The 18,603-nt window shown below is 42.4% G+C and overlaps 1 protein-coding gene across 1 annotated transcript; it reads left to right on the top strand.

The window, feature by feature from the left end:
* Positions 1-10,693: 10,693 nt before the first annotated feature.
* Positions 10,694-14,669, top strand: LOC141131519 (beta-1,3-galactosyl-O-glycosyl-glycoprotein beta-1,6-N-acetylglucosaminyltransferase 3-like). Its single transcript, XM_073618881.1, has one exon. It carries the CDS (start codon positions 10,743-10,745, stop codon positions 12,102-12,104), a length of 1,362 nt encoding a protein of 453 aa, XP_073474982.1. The 5' UTR covers positions 10,694-10,742; the 3' UTR covers positions 12,105-14,669.
* Positions 14,670-18,603: the final 3,934 nt, after the last annotated feature.

Below are 18,603 nucleotides of genomic sequence, written 5' to 3' on the forward strand. Positions count from 1 at the left end.
TAATACATTTAAAAGAGCAAACAAAAGTCCTGGATGGCTTAACTCCAATGTAAAAAAGCATATAAAAGCAAAATAGAAGGCCTTCAAAAAATACAAGGTTGAGGGATCATCATCAGCATTCAGACTTTATAAAGAATGCAAATTAAGTGCAGCGCAAATAGTATAGATAAAAGTACATATATAAGGGAACACAATTCTCCTGTAGTAAAATACTCCTTCTTATTATGGAAACACCACAAGATCTTCTTCACTTATATGCATATAGAATGCTTACCAGATAGAAGATCATAAGGGCATGGATTCCAAAATACTGGATATACACGGCTCGGATCCTTTAGTTGTCTTCACTGATTCCTGGCAGATGTCTCTCAAATGTAGCAAATGGACAAGTGGAGTCTGTGTTTTTTTTTATCCTCTTGGGCCGAGTTTACATATATGTGACCGTGGGTTCGTTCCTGAGGTCCGGTGAATGTCTGTTCACTGGTTCAGGTGCAATTTAGGTCCATTGTTTCTTTTTCTCATTGCTGGCCATAAGTTCAGTGACTGTGCTCTCTGCCTCAGAAATCTCAGGCAGTATCACCCTTTCCAAATTCTCTTCTGTGGACTACAAAACAACACCCTTCATGTTCAAGGGCCCTTGCAAGGGCTGTGCCAGATTTTGCACTCTCCAGTTTTAGTTAATCAAACTTTTCCTGTCCTAGGGTGACTACTTTTTCTCACTACATTGTATCATCCTAGGCTGCTCCCTAGTTTAGACTACATTACAGCTTACTCTCTCCTCATCTCTATAACATGAAGGGTGTTGTTTTGTAGTCCACAGAAGAGAATTTGGAAAGGGTGATACTGCCTGAGATTTCAGCACAACGGAGGCAGAGAGCACAGTCACTGAACTTATGGCCAGCAATGAGAAAAAGAAACAATGGACCTAAATTGCACCTGAACCAGTGAACAGACATGCACCGGACCTCAGGAACGAACTCACGGTCACATATATGTAAACTTGGCCCAAGAGGATAAAAAAAACACAGACTCCACTTGTCCATTTGCTGCATTTGAGAGACATCTGCGGGGAATCCGTGAAGACAACGAAAGGATCCGAGCCGTGTATATCCAGTATTTTGGAATCCATGCCCTTATGACCTTCTATCTGGCAAGCATTCTATATGCATATAAGTGAAGAAGATCTTGTGGTGTTTCCATAATAAGAAGGAGTATTTTACTACAGGAGAATTGTGTTCCCTTAGATATGGACTTTTATCTATACTATTTGCGCTGCACTTAATTTGTGTTTTTTTAATGTTATATGGGCTTGGTGTTAACCCTTAGTGTTCAGCTTGCAATATTCTCACTATAATTTGTTTGCGCTGATTGTTTCCATTTTTGGCATTTATAAAGAATGTAACAAGAAATGTAAGGGTGCAACAAGGACGGCTAAGACAGAACATGAAAGACACATAGCGGAGGAGAGCAAAAAAAATCCCAAGAAATTCTTTAAGTATATAGACAGTAAAAAAGGGAGGTCAGACCAAATTGGCCCCATAAAGAATGAGGAAGGACATCTGGTTACAAAGGATGGGGAGATGGGTATGAGAAGGTATTGAATTTATTCTTCTCCTCAGTCTTCACGAGGGAATCAGGGGGCTTCAGTAACCAAAACTGCAGTGTTTATCCTCATGACACATCACAGGAAGCACCTCCATGGTTAACAGAGGACAGCATTACAATTAGACTTGGGAAACTTAACATTAATAAATCACCAGAACCAGATGGCTTGCACCCGAGGGTACTTAGGGAACTCAGTCAAGTAATTGTTCCTAATTTTTACGTCTACTGACTGGAATGGTACCAGCTGATTGGCGAAAAGCCAACATAGCACCAAGGGACTATATACAATATTTTAGTAACGAGAACTGTATCATTTATTTTATTTATTTATTTTACTTATATAGCGCCATCAATTTATGCAGCGCTTTACATATACATTGTACATTCACATCGGTCCCTACCCTCAAGGAGCTTACAATCTAAAGCCCTAACTCATATTCATACATACTAGGGACAATTTAGACAGGATCCAATTAACCTACCAGCATGTCTTTGGAGTGTGGGAGGAAACCGGAGTACCTGGAGGAAACCGACGCAGGCACAGGGAGAATATGCAAATGCCAGGCAGTTAGTGTCGTAGTTAGGATTCGAACCAGCGACCCTTCTTACTGCTAGGTGAAAGTGCTATCCACTACACAACTGTGCCACCCATATATCATTAGTAGGGATGAGCTTCAAGTTCGAGTCGAACACAAGTTCGACTCGAACATTGGCTGTTCGTAAGTTCGCCGAACAGCGAACAATTTGGGGTGTTCGCGGCAAATTCGAATGCCGCGGAACACCCTTTAAAAGTCTATGGGAGAAATCAAAAGTGCTAATTTTAAAGGCTTATATGCAAGTTATTGTCATAAAAAGTGTTTGGGGACCTGGGTCCTGGATCAATGCAAAAAAAAGTTTTAAAAAGGGCCGTTTTTTCAGGAGCAGTGATTTTAATAATGCTTAAAGTCAAACAATAAAAGTGTAATATCCCTTTAAATTTCGTAGCTGGGGAGTGTCTATAGTATGCCTGTAAAGGGGCGCATGTTTCCCGTGTTTAGAACAGTCTGACAGCAAAATGGCATTTCAAAGGAAAAAAGCCATTTAAAACTACCTGCGGCTATTGTATTGCCGGTCCGACAATACACATAGAAGTTCATTGATAAAAACGGCATGGGAATTCCCCACAGGGGAACCCCGAATCAAAATTTAAAAAAAAAATGACGTGGGGGTCCCCCTAAATTCCATACCAGACCCTTCAGGTCTGGTATAGATTTTAAGGGGACCCCGCGCAAAAAAAAAAAAAAAACGGCGTGGGGTCCCCCCAAAAATCCATACCAGACCCTTATCCGAGCATGCAACTTGGCAGGCCACAGGAAAATAGGGGGGAACGAGAGAGCGCCCCCCCTCCTGAACCGTACCAGGCCACATGCCCTCAACATTGGGAGGGTGCTTTGGGGTAGCCCCCCAAAACACCTTGTCCCCATGTTGATGAGGACAAGGGCCTCATCCCCACAACCCTGGCCGGTGGATGTGGGGGTCTGCGGGTGGGGGGCTTATCGGAATCTGGAAGCCCCCTTTAACAAGGGGACCCCCAGATCCCAGGCCCCCCTGTGTGAAATGGTAAGGGGGTACAAAAGCACCCCTACCAATTCACTAAAAAACTGTCAAAAATGTTAAAAATGACAAGAGACAGTTTTTGACAATTCCTTTATTTAAATGCTTCTTCTTTCTTCTATCTTCCTTCATCTTCTTCTTCTTCTTCTTCTGGTACTTCCTCCGGCGTTCTCGTCCAGCATCTCCTCCGCGGCGTCTTCTATCTTCTTCTCCTCGGGCCGCTCCGCACCCATGGCATGGGGGGAGGCTCCCGCTCTTCTCTTCATCTTCTTCTCTTCTTCATCTTCTTCTTCATCTTCTTCTTTTCTTCTCTTATCTTCTTCATCTTCTTCTCCGGGCCGCTCCGCACCCATGCTGGCATGGAGGGAGGCTCCCGCTGTGTGACGGCGTCTCCTCTTCTGACGGTTCTTAAATAACGGGGGGCGGGGCCACCCGGTGACCCCGCCCCCCTCTGACGCACGGGACATGACGGGACTTCCCTGTGGCATTCCCCATGACGTCACAGGGAAGTCCCGTCAAGTCACCGTGCGTCAGAGAGGGGCGGGGTCACCGGGTGGCCCCGCCCCCGTTATTTAAGAACCGTCAGACGAGGAGACGCCGTCACACAGCGGGAGTCTCCCACCATGCCAGCATGGATGCGGAGCGGCCCGGAGAAGAAAATGAAGAAGAGAAGAAGAGAAGAGGATGAAGCAGAGAAGAAGATGAAGAAGAGAAGAAGATGAAGAGAAGAGTGGGAGCCTCCCCCATGCCATGGGTGCGGAGCGGCCCGAGGAGAAGAAGATAGAAGATGCCGCGGAGGAGATGCTGGACGAGAACGCCGGAGGAAGAACCAGAAGAGCCAGAAGAACCAGAAGAAGAAGAAGAAGATGAAGGAAGATAGAAGAAAGAAGAAAGAAGAAGCATTTAAATAAAGGAATTGTCAAAAACTCTCTTGTCATTTTTAACATCTTTGACAGTTTTTTAGTGAAATGGTAGGGGTACTTTTGTACCCCCTTACTATTTCACACGGGGGGGCGGGATCTGGGGGTCCCCTTGTTAAAGGGGGCTTCCAGATTCCGATAAGCCCCCCGCCCACAGACCCCCACAACCACCGGCCAGGGTTGTGGGGATGAGGCCCTTGTCCTCATCAACATGGGGACAAGGTGTTTTGGGGGGCTACCCCAAAGCACCCTCCCAATGTTGAGGGCATGTGGCCTGGTACGGTTCAGGAGGGGGGGCGCTCTCTCGCTCCCCCTCTTTTCCTGTGGCCTGTCAGGTTGCGTGCTCGGATAAAGGTCTGGTATGGATTTTTGGGGGGACCCCACGCCGTTTTTTGGGGTTTTTTTGGCACGGGGTTCCCCTTAAAATCCATACCAGACCTGAAGGGTCTGGTATGGAATTTAGGGGGATCCCCACGTCATTTTTTTTTTAATTTTGTCCGGGGTTCCCCTTAATATCCATACCAGACCTGAAGGGCCTGGTATGGAATTTAGGGGGACCCCCACGTCATTTTTTTTTTTTAATTTTGGTTCGGGGTGTTCCCCTGTGGGGAATTCCCATGCCGTTTTTATCAATGAACTTCTATGTGTATTGTCGGACCGTAGTTTTAAATGTCTTTTTTCCTTTGAAATGTCATTTTGCTGTCAGACTGTTCTAAACACGGGAAACATGCGCCCCTTTACAGGCATACTATAGACACCCCCCAGGTACGAAATTTAAAGGGATATTACACTTTTATTGTTTGACATTAAGCATTATTAAAATCACTGCTCCTGAAAAAACGGCCGTTTTTAAAACTTTTTTTTGCATTGATCCATGTCCCCTGGGGCAGGACCAAGGTCCCCAAACACTTTTTATGACAATAACTTGCATATAAGCCTTTAAAATTAGCTCTTTTGATTATTCATGTTCGTGTCCCATAGACTTTAATGGTGTTGGCGTGTTCGAACAAACTTTTTTCCTGTTCGCATGTTCTGGTGCAAACCGAACAGGGGGGTGTTCGGCTCATCCCTAATCATTAGCAGTAATCAGCATGGATTAATGAAGAATCGTTCTTGCCAAACCAATCTATTAACCTTCTATGAGGAGGTGAGTTGCCATCTAGATAAAGGAAGGCCCGTAGACAGAGGCGTATTTAGTGAAAATGGTGCCTATGGCAAGCACTGAAACTGCGCCCCTGTCAAAACATTTGTAACACATCTTTCAGATGAACCTAAAGGTGTTGTCGTTAGAGTCTGAGATGAAAGAAGGATGGTATCAGCTCTGTAATGATCTCCCTTCTTCTCCTGCTAATACGTTATCTAGCAGAGCTCCATCCTCGTCCTCACCTCTATGATCTTCCTCCCTCCTCCAGTCAGCCTGTATTGCTCACCCTTTCTTCTGCATGATGGTGTCCTTCAGTGCATCCCGGAGAGCGTATTCCGGAAGATAGACATATCAGGGCTGAGGGAACCAGCAGCATGCAGCAGGTGGCGGCCAACTCTCTTGTCATGTAATAGCAGTCATGTGATAGCTGATACCTGTGAGTGTGGAGTCTTCTGTATCCCAGGCACTGATTGGCTAGGACACTGTGCAGCCCCTGCTATCTTTTTAGCTAGTAGCTGGCTGTTACATCCCTCCCAGCATACTGTGTGGGCGGCGCCAGGTGATGACGAGCTGGAGCGGTTCATCTTTTTTAGGTGGGGAGGAATCAGATAACTTGGTCCAGTCCATCCTTGTCTGGGACAAAAACTATTTTTCGGGAAACTACCCAGGATGACCACAGCCCAGGAATGTCCTAGCAAAATCTTGACTGTTGGCAGGTATGCCCTGGAAAGTGCCTTGCTGCCCAGCCACTCACCAGTGCCCCCTTCAGGTGGCGCCCATGGTACTTGCCATATCTGCCATACCTTAGATATGGCACTGCCCGTAGACGTGGTGTATCTGGACTTTGCAAAAGCATTTGACACAGTTCCCCATAAACGTTTACTGTACAAAATAAGGTCCATTGGCATGGACCATAGGGTGAGTACAAGGATTGAAAATTGGCTACAAGGGTGAGTTCAGAAGGTGGTGATAAATGGGGAGTACTCGGAATGGTCAGGGGTAGGTAGTGGGGTCCCTCAGGGTTCTGTGCTGGGACCAATCCTATTTAATTTGTTCATAAACGACCTAGAGAATGGGGTAAACAGTTCAATCTCTGTATTTGCGGACAATACTAAGCTAAGCAGGGCAATAACTTCTCTGCAGGATGTGGAAACCTTGCAAAAAGATCGGAACAAATTAATGGGGTGGGCAACTACATGGCAAATGAGGTTCAATGTAGAAAAATGTAAAATAATGCATTTGGGTGGCAAAAATATGAATGCAATCTATACACTGGGGGGAGAACCTCTGGGAGAATTTAGGATGGAAAAGGACCTGGGGGTCCAAGTAGATGATGGGCTCAGTAATTGCATGCAATGCCAAGCTGCTGCTAACCAAGCAGACAGGATATTGGCATGCATTAAAAAGGGGATCAACTATAATAAAACGATAATTCTCCCACTCTACAAGACTCTGGTCCGGCCACACCTGGAGTATGCTGTCCAGTTCTGGGCACCAGTCCTCAGGAAGGATGTACTTGAAATGGAGCCAGTACAAAGAAGGGCAACAAAGCTAATAAAGGGTCTGGAGGATATTAGTTATGAGGAAAGGTTGCGAGCACTGAACTTATTCTCTCTGGAGAAGAGACGCTTGAGAGGGGATATGATTTCAATATACAAATACCATACTGGTGACCCCACAATAGGGATAAAACTTTTTCTCAGAAGGGAGTTTAACAAGACTCGTGGCCACTCATTAAAATTAGAAGAAAAGAGGTTTAACCTTAAACTACGTAGAGGGTTCTTTACTGTAAGAGCGGCAAGGATGTGCAATTCCCTTCCACAGGCGGTGGTCTCAGCGGGAAGCATCGATAGTTTCAAGAAACTATTTGATAAGCACCTGAATCACCACAACATACAGGGATATACAAGGTAATACTGACATATAATCACACACATAGGTTGGATCTGATGGACTTGTGTCTTTTTTCAACCTCACCTACTATGTAACTATGTAACTCAGATGGGCTGTGACAGGTGCTCAGGTACTCGTGTACTCAGATGAACTGTGACAGGTACTTGGGTTCTCAGATGGACTGTGACAGGTACTCAGGTACTTGGGTACTCAGGTGAACTGTGACAGGTACTCAGGTACTTAGATGAACTGTGACAGGTACTCGGGTACTCAGATGTACTGAGACAGGTACTCAGGTACTCAGATGGACTGTGACAGGTACTCAGGTACTCGGGTACTCAGATGAACTGTGACAGGTACTCGGGTACTCAGATGAACTGTGATAGGTACTCGGGTACACAGATGGACTGTGACAGGTACTCAGGTACTCGGGTACTCAGATGGGCTGTGACAGGTACTCAGGTACTTGGATACTCAGATGGGCTGTGACATGTACTCAGGTACTCGGGTACTCAGATGAACTCCGACAGGTACTCAGGTACTCGGGTAATCAGATGAACTGTGACAGGTACTTTGATGGACTGTGACAGGTACTTTGATGGCTGGTGACAGGTCCTCTTTATTGGGGGGGCAATCAGTGTGGTTGGTGTACACTGTAAGAGGTAACGAAATGTTACCGCAATCTCCTTCTCACACACAATCAGTGTGTGAGGAGGAGAACCTGGTAACATCTCGTTACCGCGGTTTGTTGACATTCTGTGACCGGCTGTGATTGGACACAGCCGGTCACGTGGTAAAGAGCCAATTTCATTGGCTTTTTACTGCGATCAGGGTTGGGCTGTGTCAGGGTGACAAGCCTCGTCCCCGATCGCAGCTCTGTGCACACCCTGGGGGCATGCACGAGCACTGTTCACGTGGGTAGTACATGTGACCGGCTGTGATTGGACACAGCCGTTTACGTGGTAAAGAGCCATTTTTTATTGGCTCTTTACACGGATTTGGGATGGGCTGTGTCTGAGGGACACACCTCATCCCCGATCGCCGTGCTGCGGGCCCCCGGGGGCCTGCAGAAGCGGTGAGAAGCCGAGGACGTCATATGACGCCCTCCCAGGATGGGAGATCCCATCCTCGGACGTCATATGACGGTATTGAAGTGGTTAACTTTGGATATGGCCACATATTTGCCGCTGCATTTTGTTGGACACTTTAGGCTCCCAGTCGTTTATTTAACAGAAAGCATTAATTTTTTGTTTATCTAAGAGATGTCCAAATAATTTGAGCTAATTAAATTTTTCTAATGACAGGCATTTCTATGTCATATCATTATGTTTTAATCATTTATAGGTAACAATAGATTTTACAATGGTACATAAGCCAATTAATGGTACTCCTCTCTGTGGGTGATTCGGCTTGGTCAGTGTTTCTTCTCGGGAGGGCCTTGGTGTCTAATTACTTCCTCTGATATCACCCATTAAAGACTGGTTTCTGAATCTCCTAAGCATTGGAGCCAGAGCCTCCTGGTTGAGAACTTTCTGCCACCCCTCTTGGATGCACCCATGTATGTATATATATATGTACTTGGTTTAATGTATCTTATGTATCTTTTCAAGTCTGAGATTCGTATAACTAATATATATATATTCATATCTATTCATTATAGAAAAATGTCTACGCATGTTCCTGAGGAAGCCACAAGGCGAAACATGTGTGGAAAATTGCACATATATATGGATAGACTGCATAGAGAAAACGGCCCGTTTGGTTTTTTTTCTATGTGATTATTGTCTTTGTCTTTTTTCATGTTGTTGTAATAAAATCATTTATTTTTTCATATTCCGTTGTGATATATTGTTATTATTGTAACAAGCACCCATAAAGTCTCATACTGTCAGAAACCATGAAATCAGACAGAGACAGAAGTACAGTTAAATCACACTTGTTTAATAATAAAAGTAAAAAGAACAAACGTAGTAAAAAAATAGCCAAAGTTCAGTAACCAGAACGGATAGTCAGCCAAGCCAGAAGTTAAAGTAGTAGTAGTAGTGGAAAAGCAAGCAGGATCTGGTGCCAGAAGGGATGTCAGCAAAGCAAGTTTTTAACAGGAACGCAGGAGATGTTTCTTGTGATGTTGACCAAGGTGAAGGCAGAGACCCTCTGGATTGGACGGCTTAAGTAGGCAGGACTGAGGAGCAGGATATGAACAACAGCTAAGTAACTGTGGAGAGATAGGAGCTGGCAATTAGCCAACAGCTGAGCAGCCAGCTCAGAGAAGGAAGGGCTGAGCCCAGCCCTGACACATACTTCCAATATGTTTTCTTCTTTGTTCTTTCCTTAAGGGATGATGGTGCCAAATTAACATGTCTGTGTCTTGATCACTCTAACCCATCACACAATAATTTAGAATCTTTAAGAGAAAGTGGGACTCATATATCCATATAGTGAACCAAACACTTGGTATATATAGGTTGGTTTGATTTATTTCATTTGGTGATTTTTGGTTTTGTGTTTGCTTTTCTTTTTTGTGTATTTAATTGCTATTTGCAAATTGTCACTTTAAAGTATTTGTAAGGGATTTTTTTTTTTAAATGACAAATATGTCTTACTTACCTGCTCTGTTCAATCGTTTTGCATAGAGCAGCCATGATCCTCCTCTTCTTGGTTCCCCTGCTGGCACTCTGGGCCCCTCCCCTCCCCCCCTTGCCGAGTGCCCCATAGCAAGTCACTTGCTATAGGTGCACTTGTGCATGCTCGCTCATGAGCCAGCTCTCTGTGTCCATAAGACACAAAGAGCACGGCTCAGCCCCTCCCCACCCCATCCCACCAATGGCTCCTGCTGCTGCATCTCAGCAAATGAGGAGGGAGAGATCGCTGCTCTCATGCACCTCACTGGATTGAGATCGGTCTTTGGTAATTATAAGGGGGGGGGGCTGAGGGAGGAGCTGCACACTGAAGGTTTTTCTACCTTCATGCATAGAGTACATAAAGGTAAAAAAAACTTCAGCCTTTAGAACCACTTTCATTTCTGTAGTTTCATTTTTCTTTTTTTTTCAGAATTTTTTTTTTAAACGAATGAAAAATAATAGGAAGTTCTAAGATGCTAATTTTTCACAGTGTTGCACAGGCAAATAGCATGTTCATATTGCAAAGGAAGATGCACTTTGCAAGAGAATTTGCCCCAGAGCTAAATAAATGTGTGGCAAAGTTTCACTTGCAAAAAATACCCAATCACATGCAAGTAGGATAAAAATAAAAAAACAAATTGCTTCAACATGATTAGATGATGGAGGTCAGCAGTGCTTCACCTCATTCACTAAGCTTTGGGTGGAGGGGAGTCCCTTGCAAAGAGAACAGGCTATTTGTCTTTATTTAATCAACCCCTAATTTTCTAAAGCAACCACTGATCTGAAAGGCTTGGAAAATAAAATACGATGAAGACTTGAAACCTGAGAAGCAGGCTGTACAGGTTATTTACAATAGACAATACCATCTGCCTCCTGTTTGTTGGAAAATTCATCGCGTTATCTTGAAGTTACACATGTATCATAAGCCTCTTAACAAGCTGTCTCAGTCTTTTGTTGCAAGATGTGATGAAGTTACAGAGCCTGGAGGAAATATTAACTTTATTAACAATGAGCAATTATTTTAGGATGAAGTTCTCTCTACTGAATGCAAACCAATGCCTGGTTTTTGGGTGCATTTTATTTGTCTTCATTATGGTTTTAAAATATTCCCTCATGGACTGTGACCTGAATAACTCCATCCAAACTAGGAATCAGCATATTGCGCATTTACAGAATCACTACTACATGGCTTTGAACTTGTCGGTCAGTGACAGAAAGAACTGTACTAAAATTATTGAAGGTGACTTGGAGGAAGTAAAACAGACTTTGCTTGACAAATTGGATATTAAAAAAAGACAAGTTATCAGCAATGATACAGACTACATAAACCAAACCAAAGACTGCGCAACATTTAAAAAATTGAAGAAGTATGTTCTGTTTAGTCTGAGCAATGAAGAAAGACATTACCCCATCGCCTACTCCATGGTGATCCATGGGGACATTGAGTTGTTTGAGAGACTATTAAGATCAATTTATACTCCCCAGAATATTTACTGTGTGCATGTAGATCGGAAATCTCCAGACATTTTTCATCAGGCTGTGCAAGCCATAGCTTCCTGCTTTGACAATGTGTTTGTTGCATCTAAGTTGGAAAGGGTAGTCTATGCTTCATGGTCACGTGTCCAGGCTGATCTGAACTGCATGGAAGACCTACTGAATAGTACTGTAGAATGGAAATACCTTATCAATACCTGCGGAGCAGATTTCCCATTGAAGACAAATGCTGAAATAGTCACAGCCTTAAAATTATTGAAGGGGAAAAATAACATGGAGTCTGAACAACCACCTGAACATAAGAAAGTGAGATGGGAATACCACTATAATGTTACCGATTACATTACGAAGACTGGTGTTAGGAAAAATCCACCACCCTTAAATGTGCCTATATTCAGTGGCAATGCATATATAGTGGTCACCAGAGAATTTGTGAAATCTTTGTTTAAAACAGACTTTGCAAGAGAATTTATGGACTGGGCAAAGGACACTTACAGTCCTGATGAGTTCCTCTGGGCTACACTTCACAGGGTTCCCTGGATGCCTGGATCTGTCCCCCAGCACAGAAAATATGACACATCCGATTTGAATGCACTAGCAAGGTTGGTGAAATGGGCAGGCCATGAAGGGGACATTAAGAAAGGATCCCCTTATTCTGCATGCACTGGGAAACACAGAAGAAGTGTATGTGTGTATGGGACTGGGGATCTGCACTGGATGCTCCAGCAGCATCATTTTTTTGCAAACAAATTTGACCCAAATATAGATGATAATGTTATTCAGTGTTTGGAGGAGCATTTAAGGTTCAAGTCCTTCTATGGAAAGATCATATAACAGATATTGCTCTTTTAGAAAAACAGATTTATTTTGTACATTAATTATTGCATGTGGTAACAATGTTGGACCTCTAGATGAACATCTTTGTATTTTTACTTGATGTGTTTTCCATTGAAATCAAAGAAAAGGCATCAAAACGCATCACAATGTATGCATTAAGATGTGTGATTGTGCATCATGATGCACACTGACACGTCATAATGCACTTAAGCACACTTTGACACGCAACCGTGCTTGGACATGATTTTTGGAGCACATTGAAAAACAATGCAATCCCTTGCAAGGCACTTTGAAAACATGCGACAATGAACCCTAATACGCAAAGACCAGCATGCAGAGTGGCTTGGACTGACTGGTCTGGCTAGGTGGAAGATTGCAGGATCCTGCAGTAAAGCACACAATGATACTGTAGTAAGGTGAGTATCATTGTTTGCTAACCGATTCCTAAGACAGAAAGAGCAACATGTGCCTGAAATTAGAATTGCACTTTGAAAAAAAAAGAAAAAAAAATGAAAGACATTCTAAATGCCAGTAAACTAGAGCCATTAAACTCAAAATATGATGTGAAAAAAATATATAACGTCTAAAGGGGTATTTGTAAATGTTATTACACAAGGTTCACACAGCACCCAATTAGGATTTACACATTTTCTAATTACATAAAATTAGGAAAATTTACCAGTCAGGCAAGAATCTGATCAAACTGACCTCATTTTAATCAGATGCTTTTGAGGGCAGAGATAAGATCAAGGGTCTAATAGACCCCAGATCTCTCAGTACAGAGTACCTGTCACTGCCCATGCTATCACAAGGGATGAAGTTCACCCTTTGTTATAGCTATAAAGTAGATCCAGAAAAAGAAAAAAAAAGGGAAAGAGACGGTGTAAAACAAATAAATAAATAATAAATAATAAAAAAGCAAAGTGCCTTTGTCCCGATGTTCATGTGCAAATGGTAATGAGCACGTAGGCACCACATGCATATGTAAACAGTGAACGCACCAAATAAGCAGAGTGAGAGCAATAGTTTTAGCGTCATACCTTCTGTTTAACTATAAACTGGTAACCTACAAAAGCTTTTAAAGCATCGCCTATGGATAATTTAATGTACTGTAGTTTGCGGGCATGTGCAATTTTAAAGCATAGCATGATAGGTATCTATTTACTTGGTGTAACATCATCTTCATATTTTACAAAAAAAGTTTGTGTTATATTGTGTTTGTGTACACTTAAATTCATTAAAGTATTTTTTTCCTGAAAATGTGTTTTTGATTATCAGCTGCACTAATATTGTGCAACATAATCAATTGCAACAACAAGCATTTTATTCTCCAGGGCCTCTGCTTTCAGAAAGTATAAAATGTTTCAGAGCTCTAAGTTATTTTCTAACAAAAAATACTGCCATATGTAACACAGTAAACTTGTATATATGAATGTTCCGCAAATATTTTGGAACTGCAGTGAGTTAATAGATATACTGAAAAGGGAGCATCGGGACTGTTCTAATTCACTTATCAGGCATTATAGAAAAACATTAGGTTTTATTGTTTTTATCTTCAAATCAGGTTATAAATTACTTTACATACTTAAAATAAATAATAAATGACAACTAGCGCTAAGTGTATAAATACGTGTATCTCACCCCTGTAGCTGCTGTTCAACAAGTGCTCAAATACTCCAAACAAGCCTTTTTGTTATGATGGTCTTTACCAAGCTACCTCTTTGTGCTCTGAATTTGGTTTATCCCCCCTATTTATAACTGGATGAAATGCAAGCAGCTAGCGCAATTTGTAGGCAACAAAGTCACACTGGTATAGAACAATAAACGTGCAGCGCTAATTAATAAAGGGGTCAAACAGTGCAATATCATCAGCTCCAGAGTGGGTTAAAAATGTGCAAACATCAAGAAAAGGTTCAAAGACTCCAAAGGTGGTGAGTGAAGTCGAACAAGTTGGAAAGAGTTCTCCACCATCAGTGACCACAATGGTCTTCTTTTAACTTATGTAAGTGTATTACTTTGAATAAAAAGATTGTTTTTAGAGCATACTACACTATAAGAGGTTTTTGCTACCTTTGTGATCTGTTTGTCTTAGAAGATCCATATACCTTTTTGGTGGTGAATGTATCCTGTTATTGGAGGAAGTGAGCTGCAGTGAATGATTAATTCTACCTGGAACTTGGCTCCGATTACTGATGTTTAATGTGCTTTTGGACATGGCCATCTGGTAAGTGGCTATGTGTGGTCACTGATGACGGAGGACCCTTTCCGGCTTGTTTAACTTCACTCACCACCTTTGAAGTCGTTATGAGGACAATGAATGTACTTTTTCTTGGTGTTTGCACATTTTTAAACCACTCTGGAGCTGATGATATTGCAGATCTCTTTATTAATTAGCGCTGCATGTTTATTGTTCTGTACTAGATTCTATAGCTTGTAAGTGCATATAAAATGTTTGTAAAGGTGGCTGTTGGTCTGAGTATTCAGACAGTGGCAATGTGTTCCCTATTGTCTTACAGGGCACCAGCCAAGTGCACTTCACTACAATAAAGAACTGAAATTCCAGAGTGTCTCTGTCTTATGACTTTAAGTCCACTTATATGTAGCTGCTAATGTCTGACTGGTGACTGAATGGTTGTGAGAGGATTGACTACATCTGTTGCAGATTGATGCATAAAATAGTGGGTTACACTCTGGTGTCATGACTCAGATTCATCATTCTGTGCAAGATGATCAGAGAGGACTCCAAAAGTTGCTGATGGCAACAGCAACAAAGAAGTCAAAGCTTGAAATAATTGTACTGTATGTAAAGGTTTGAAAAAAAAAAATTTTTAGAAACTGAATGGACATCATGCCTGAACATCGTCCAGCTATCCCCTGGGCGTTAGCAGTCCACACCTTTGCCAAGGGGAAGAGGTATTTTGCTGAGTAACTGGTCACAATTGCAAAATACAAACGTGTCTTCTAACCAGGATGTTGCTTCAGGAATTGCCAAATCAGAAATTCAGAGTGAAAATGTATCCACAATGCCTAAGTTATATGATGATCAGAGTATAGATAAAATGACAGCAAACTCCATATTTGGTAAATATAAGCCACAATATAAATTCCTACTGCAGAGGTGTTCCTATTGATATGCAGGGCACACTTGAAAATTCAGTTTTTGATCTCTTGAGGAAAGTTGGGCTGCAGATAAGATGACTGAATTGTAGCAGGGCTGTCAGCTCAAAACAACAGGTCTAATGTCTCAATACCAGAGACTGGGCTAAATTAAATGTGAATAATGTGAAAGAACCTCCAATATTTATGGAGTTGACAATGACAAATGCAATGTATACGAATGGGAGGTGATGGGGCTATCTTACTGTCAGGTATCAGGTGTGACCAGAGCTGTGAGAACGGCAACAGAAGAACAAACGCAGGTAAGGTGAAAATATATGATTTATTAAGATAGGTGAATAAATGCAACCACCTAATAAATACAACCACCTCCAATATACTACAATGTGCAACCAACCAACCACCAATAGAAACCCACAAATAATAACAGACAAATATATACAAGTAAAGGGGAATACCAGAATCATAAACAGGGCAAGGCCAGGGTCGTCAATGGGAGGTCAGCAGCTGGGCAAAAGGAAGACAAACAGCACAGGAAGAGGATGGATGGATCACAGGAGGGACGGGTACAGGTACAAGGCTCAGGGTCCAGGGTTCAGGTAACAGACAGGAACAGGATCAGGTACGGGTACAGGTACAGATGCAGATGCAGAGCTACACAGGTTCAGGGGGCAAGGAAAGATACCAAGGAAAGGCATCGGTGTGTCTGCCGGGTACTTATACACACCTCCTGCAATCACTCAGATGATGCCTAATTGCAGGAGATGATGTTGGCCCCACACTGCCAGGAACCACCCGCTGGTGGACGCCAGTGCTGTGGACCAAGGATTACATAATACCACCAACAGGGGAAGGCTCCCCTGGCAGTTCCAGACTGCCAGGAGACACCTGCTGGTGGACCACAGTACTGCACGCCAAATGTCAGACAGTATCATCAGCGGGTGGAACCTTTCCTGTCACTTACCTTGAATAAAAGGGTTACCCAACTGCTAAGCATAGTAAGGGAATCATGGGGTGCCAAAACACTGATGAAAATTAGGGTCAGAAATAATCCATCTCTTGTTAAAAGATAAGACACCAGTATCATTTACAGTATTCTGAAGCAACATACTGGGGGAATTATTAACTTTGTAACCCTACTATCTGACTTCTATCCTACATTGCCTAGACCTGTTAACAGTAGCCTAGATTACCAGATTCATATAAATAGAGCAATCAATATTGAAAATAAGTACCTAAAAAGGTTTGAAAAATGTGTGGAGACCAGGACATGAGGTAGCAATGATGTTTATCAAACACTGCCCACAACCAGACCTACAGAGCATTTTTGGATGTAAACCCCCTAAAAAATGGAGTGAGGTACAAGAAATGATGGATTGTTACCATAAGGATAAGGGACTGAGACTAAGATGGTCCAAAACCCTAGCAGCAAAAAAAAGAAGAGGTTCTTAATACATCCGCCAGCATTCCTCAGGTAAAAGATAATGTTTCATTATGCACTACTGATGAAGATATAATAAATATTCACTTATTGCAAGAAAAGATTATATAATTTCAAAATGCATGTCAACCCCCTGGGTCATAAATGCTATGTCTTTTAGCTCCAGTAGCAACGCACACTGTTTATGCCAGTTGTGGGCTGTCATTGCCAGCAAGGCCTTCTCTGCTGGCCTAAACACTTCCTAAACTATCAGAATCACTGACTTACATTTTAATTTATTTCTTCAATTAATGTGTTATTCCCAATAGTCTATTCTATTCATTTCATAGCTTTTCTTTTGGTTTATCCAATCATATTTCAGCCATGATAGCCATCATATGTTGCCAATGTAAAGAAATCTGCCTTGAGGCCTTTACTGCAGCTTTAACCAATCAGATTTTGAGTTGTCGATACCGGGACCATTTAGCAGGCGTACAGTCACCAGATGAAAATAAAAGAATGAAAGGCTAAAAAAGAGAATAAAGGCAGCTATCACTCCTAAGAATTGGTAAGTTGCAATATAATAAATGTTTACTTTTGGGTTTAATCCGGCCCCACTTTTTCCGTGTCCCCGTTTTTTTTCCATGCTGAATTTTTAAGGTTACAGCAAAGAATTACTGGATTAATTCAGGTAGGACATCATTGAAGATATAAAGATAATAGCCACTCTACTAAGGCGCACTTTGTGATTAACTGATGATTTTTGTGCTGGCAACCTGGACATAGGAGGGAGTATTGTCCTGAAAAGAAACAGCCAAGTCAGGTAAACTAAAAAACCTGCACTTGAAGGAGTGCATTGTAGGCCAAATTTCACAAACCTCACTCCTAATTGTATTTACAAAAAAATTCAGGCCAATTTACTTAAACAGTGTCTAGCCACACCAAGTAATATTGTGTGTAGGTTGTGGTTGTAACAAAGTGAAGTCAAAGGCTGTGCATGAAATACATCTAGAGATGCTTATTTGTGAAATGGGTATTTCTGTAGTAATGGTACTGTCATGGCCAGGGGCGAGACTCAAAGGCTAGTGGCTGTAGCAGTAGAGAGGCTCCCACCAACCAGCAGGACAAGTACACGAGCGGGTCACCCTGGCAGATGATGTAGGCTCACCAAAAGCAGGGGGTCTATGCACTAATCATTCTTCGCCAGAGCTCCTGATGGTGGAGATGGGATTTGATGTGTGCTAGTGCCAGGCCACGGTCCTCAGGATTGCCCCATCAGGAAGTGAGGAAGTTGAGGTCCAGTAGCAGATGTAGCAGAGAGGGATCAAACAGAAGCTTAGTTAGTAAACAAGCCAAAGGTCAGTAACAAGTGGATGCAGGTTGGGATCAAGCAGAAGCATAGTCGAGGAACAAGCCAAAGGTTGGTAACAAGTGGTATTGAAGATATGGATGGCAGCAGGGGTGAAACGGGCAATTTATTGGCTGGAGAAGAGCACAATAATCTGGGAGGACCAAGGAGTTCAAGGTTCATGAGAAACAGGGTACAAGATGGCCCAGAGGGATCAGACAGGGTGTGGATGAAGCCAAAGGTTTTGTACACTGGATACATCTAACATATGACAGACCTTTTCACCTTCCCTACAAAAAAATTGCCCCTGCACAGTTCAAGACAATGTCTGAAGTCTTGAATGAAATGGAGGAGAAAGTAATTATTAAGTATTAAGTCCAATAGTGATTGGGCACACCACCACTTGACAACACCACTGTTAGCATGGACACTGAAGAATCTAGAATCTGTACAGATTTCACATGTATAATTTCCCACACTGTTAAGGATGCATATCCTTTGTCCAATAAAGCTGATACTCTGGCTTCATTTAATGTAAGCTGTTGGTTAAGTATTAAAATGTAACTTCAGGATTTTATAACATCCATATTGATGAAGATGACAAAGGTACA

Source organism: Aquarana catesbeiana, linkage group LG03 (assembly GCF_042186555.1).
Source record: "Aquarana catesbeiana isolate 2022-GZ linkage group LG03, ASM4218655v1, whole genome shotgun sequence".
Classification (NCBI taxonomy): domain Eukaryota; kingdom Metazoa; phylum Chordata; class Amphibia; order Anura; family Ranidae; genus Aquarana; species Aquarana catesbeiana.

Coding starts and splice junctions, on each gene's coding strand:
- LOC141131519 (XM_073618881.1), top strand. CDS start 10,743: ATGAAGTTACAGAGCCTGGAGGAAATATTAACTTTATTAACAATGAGC.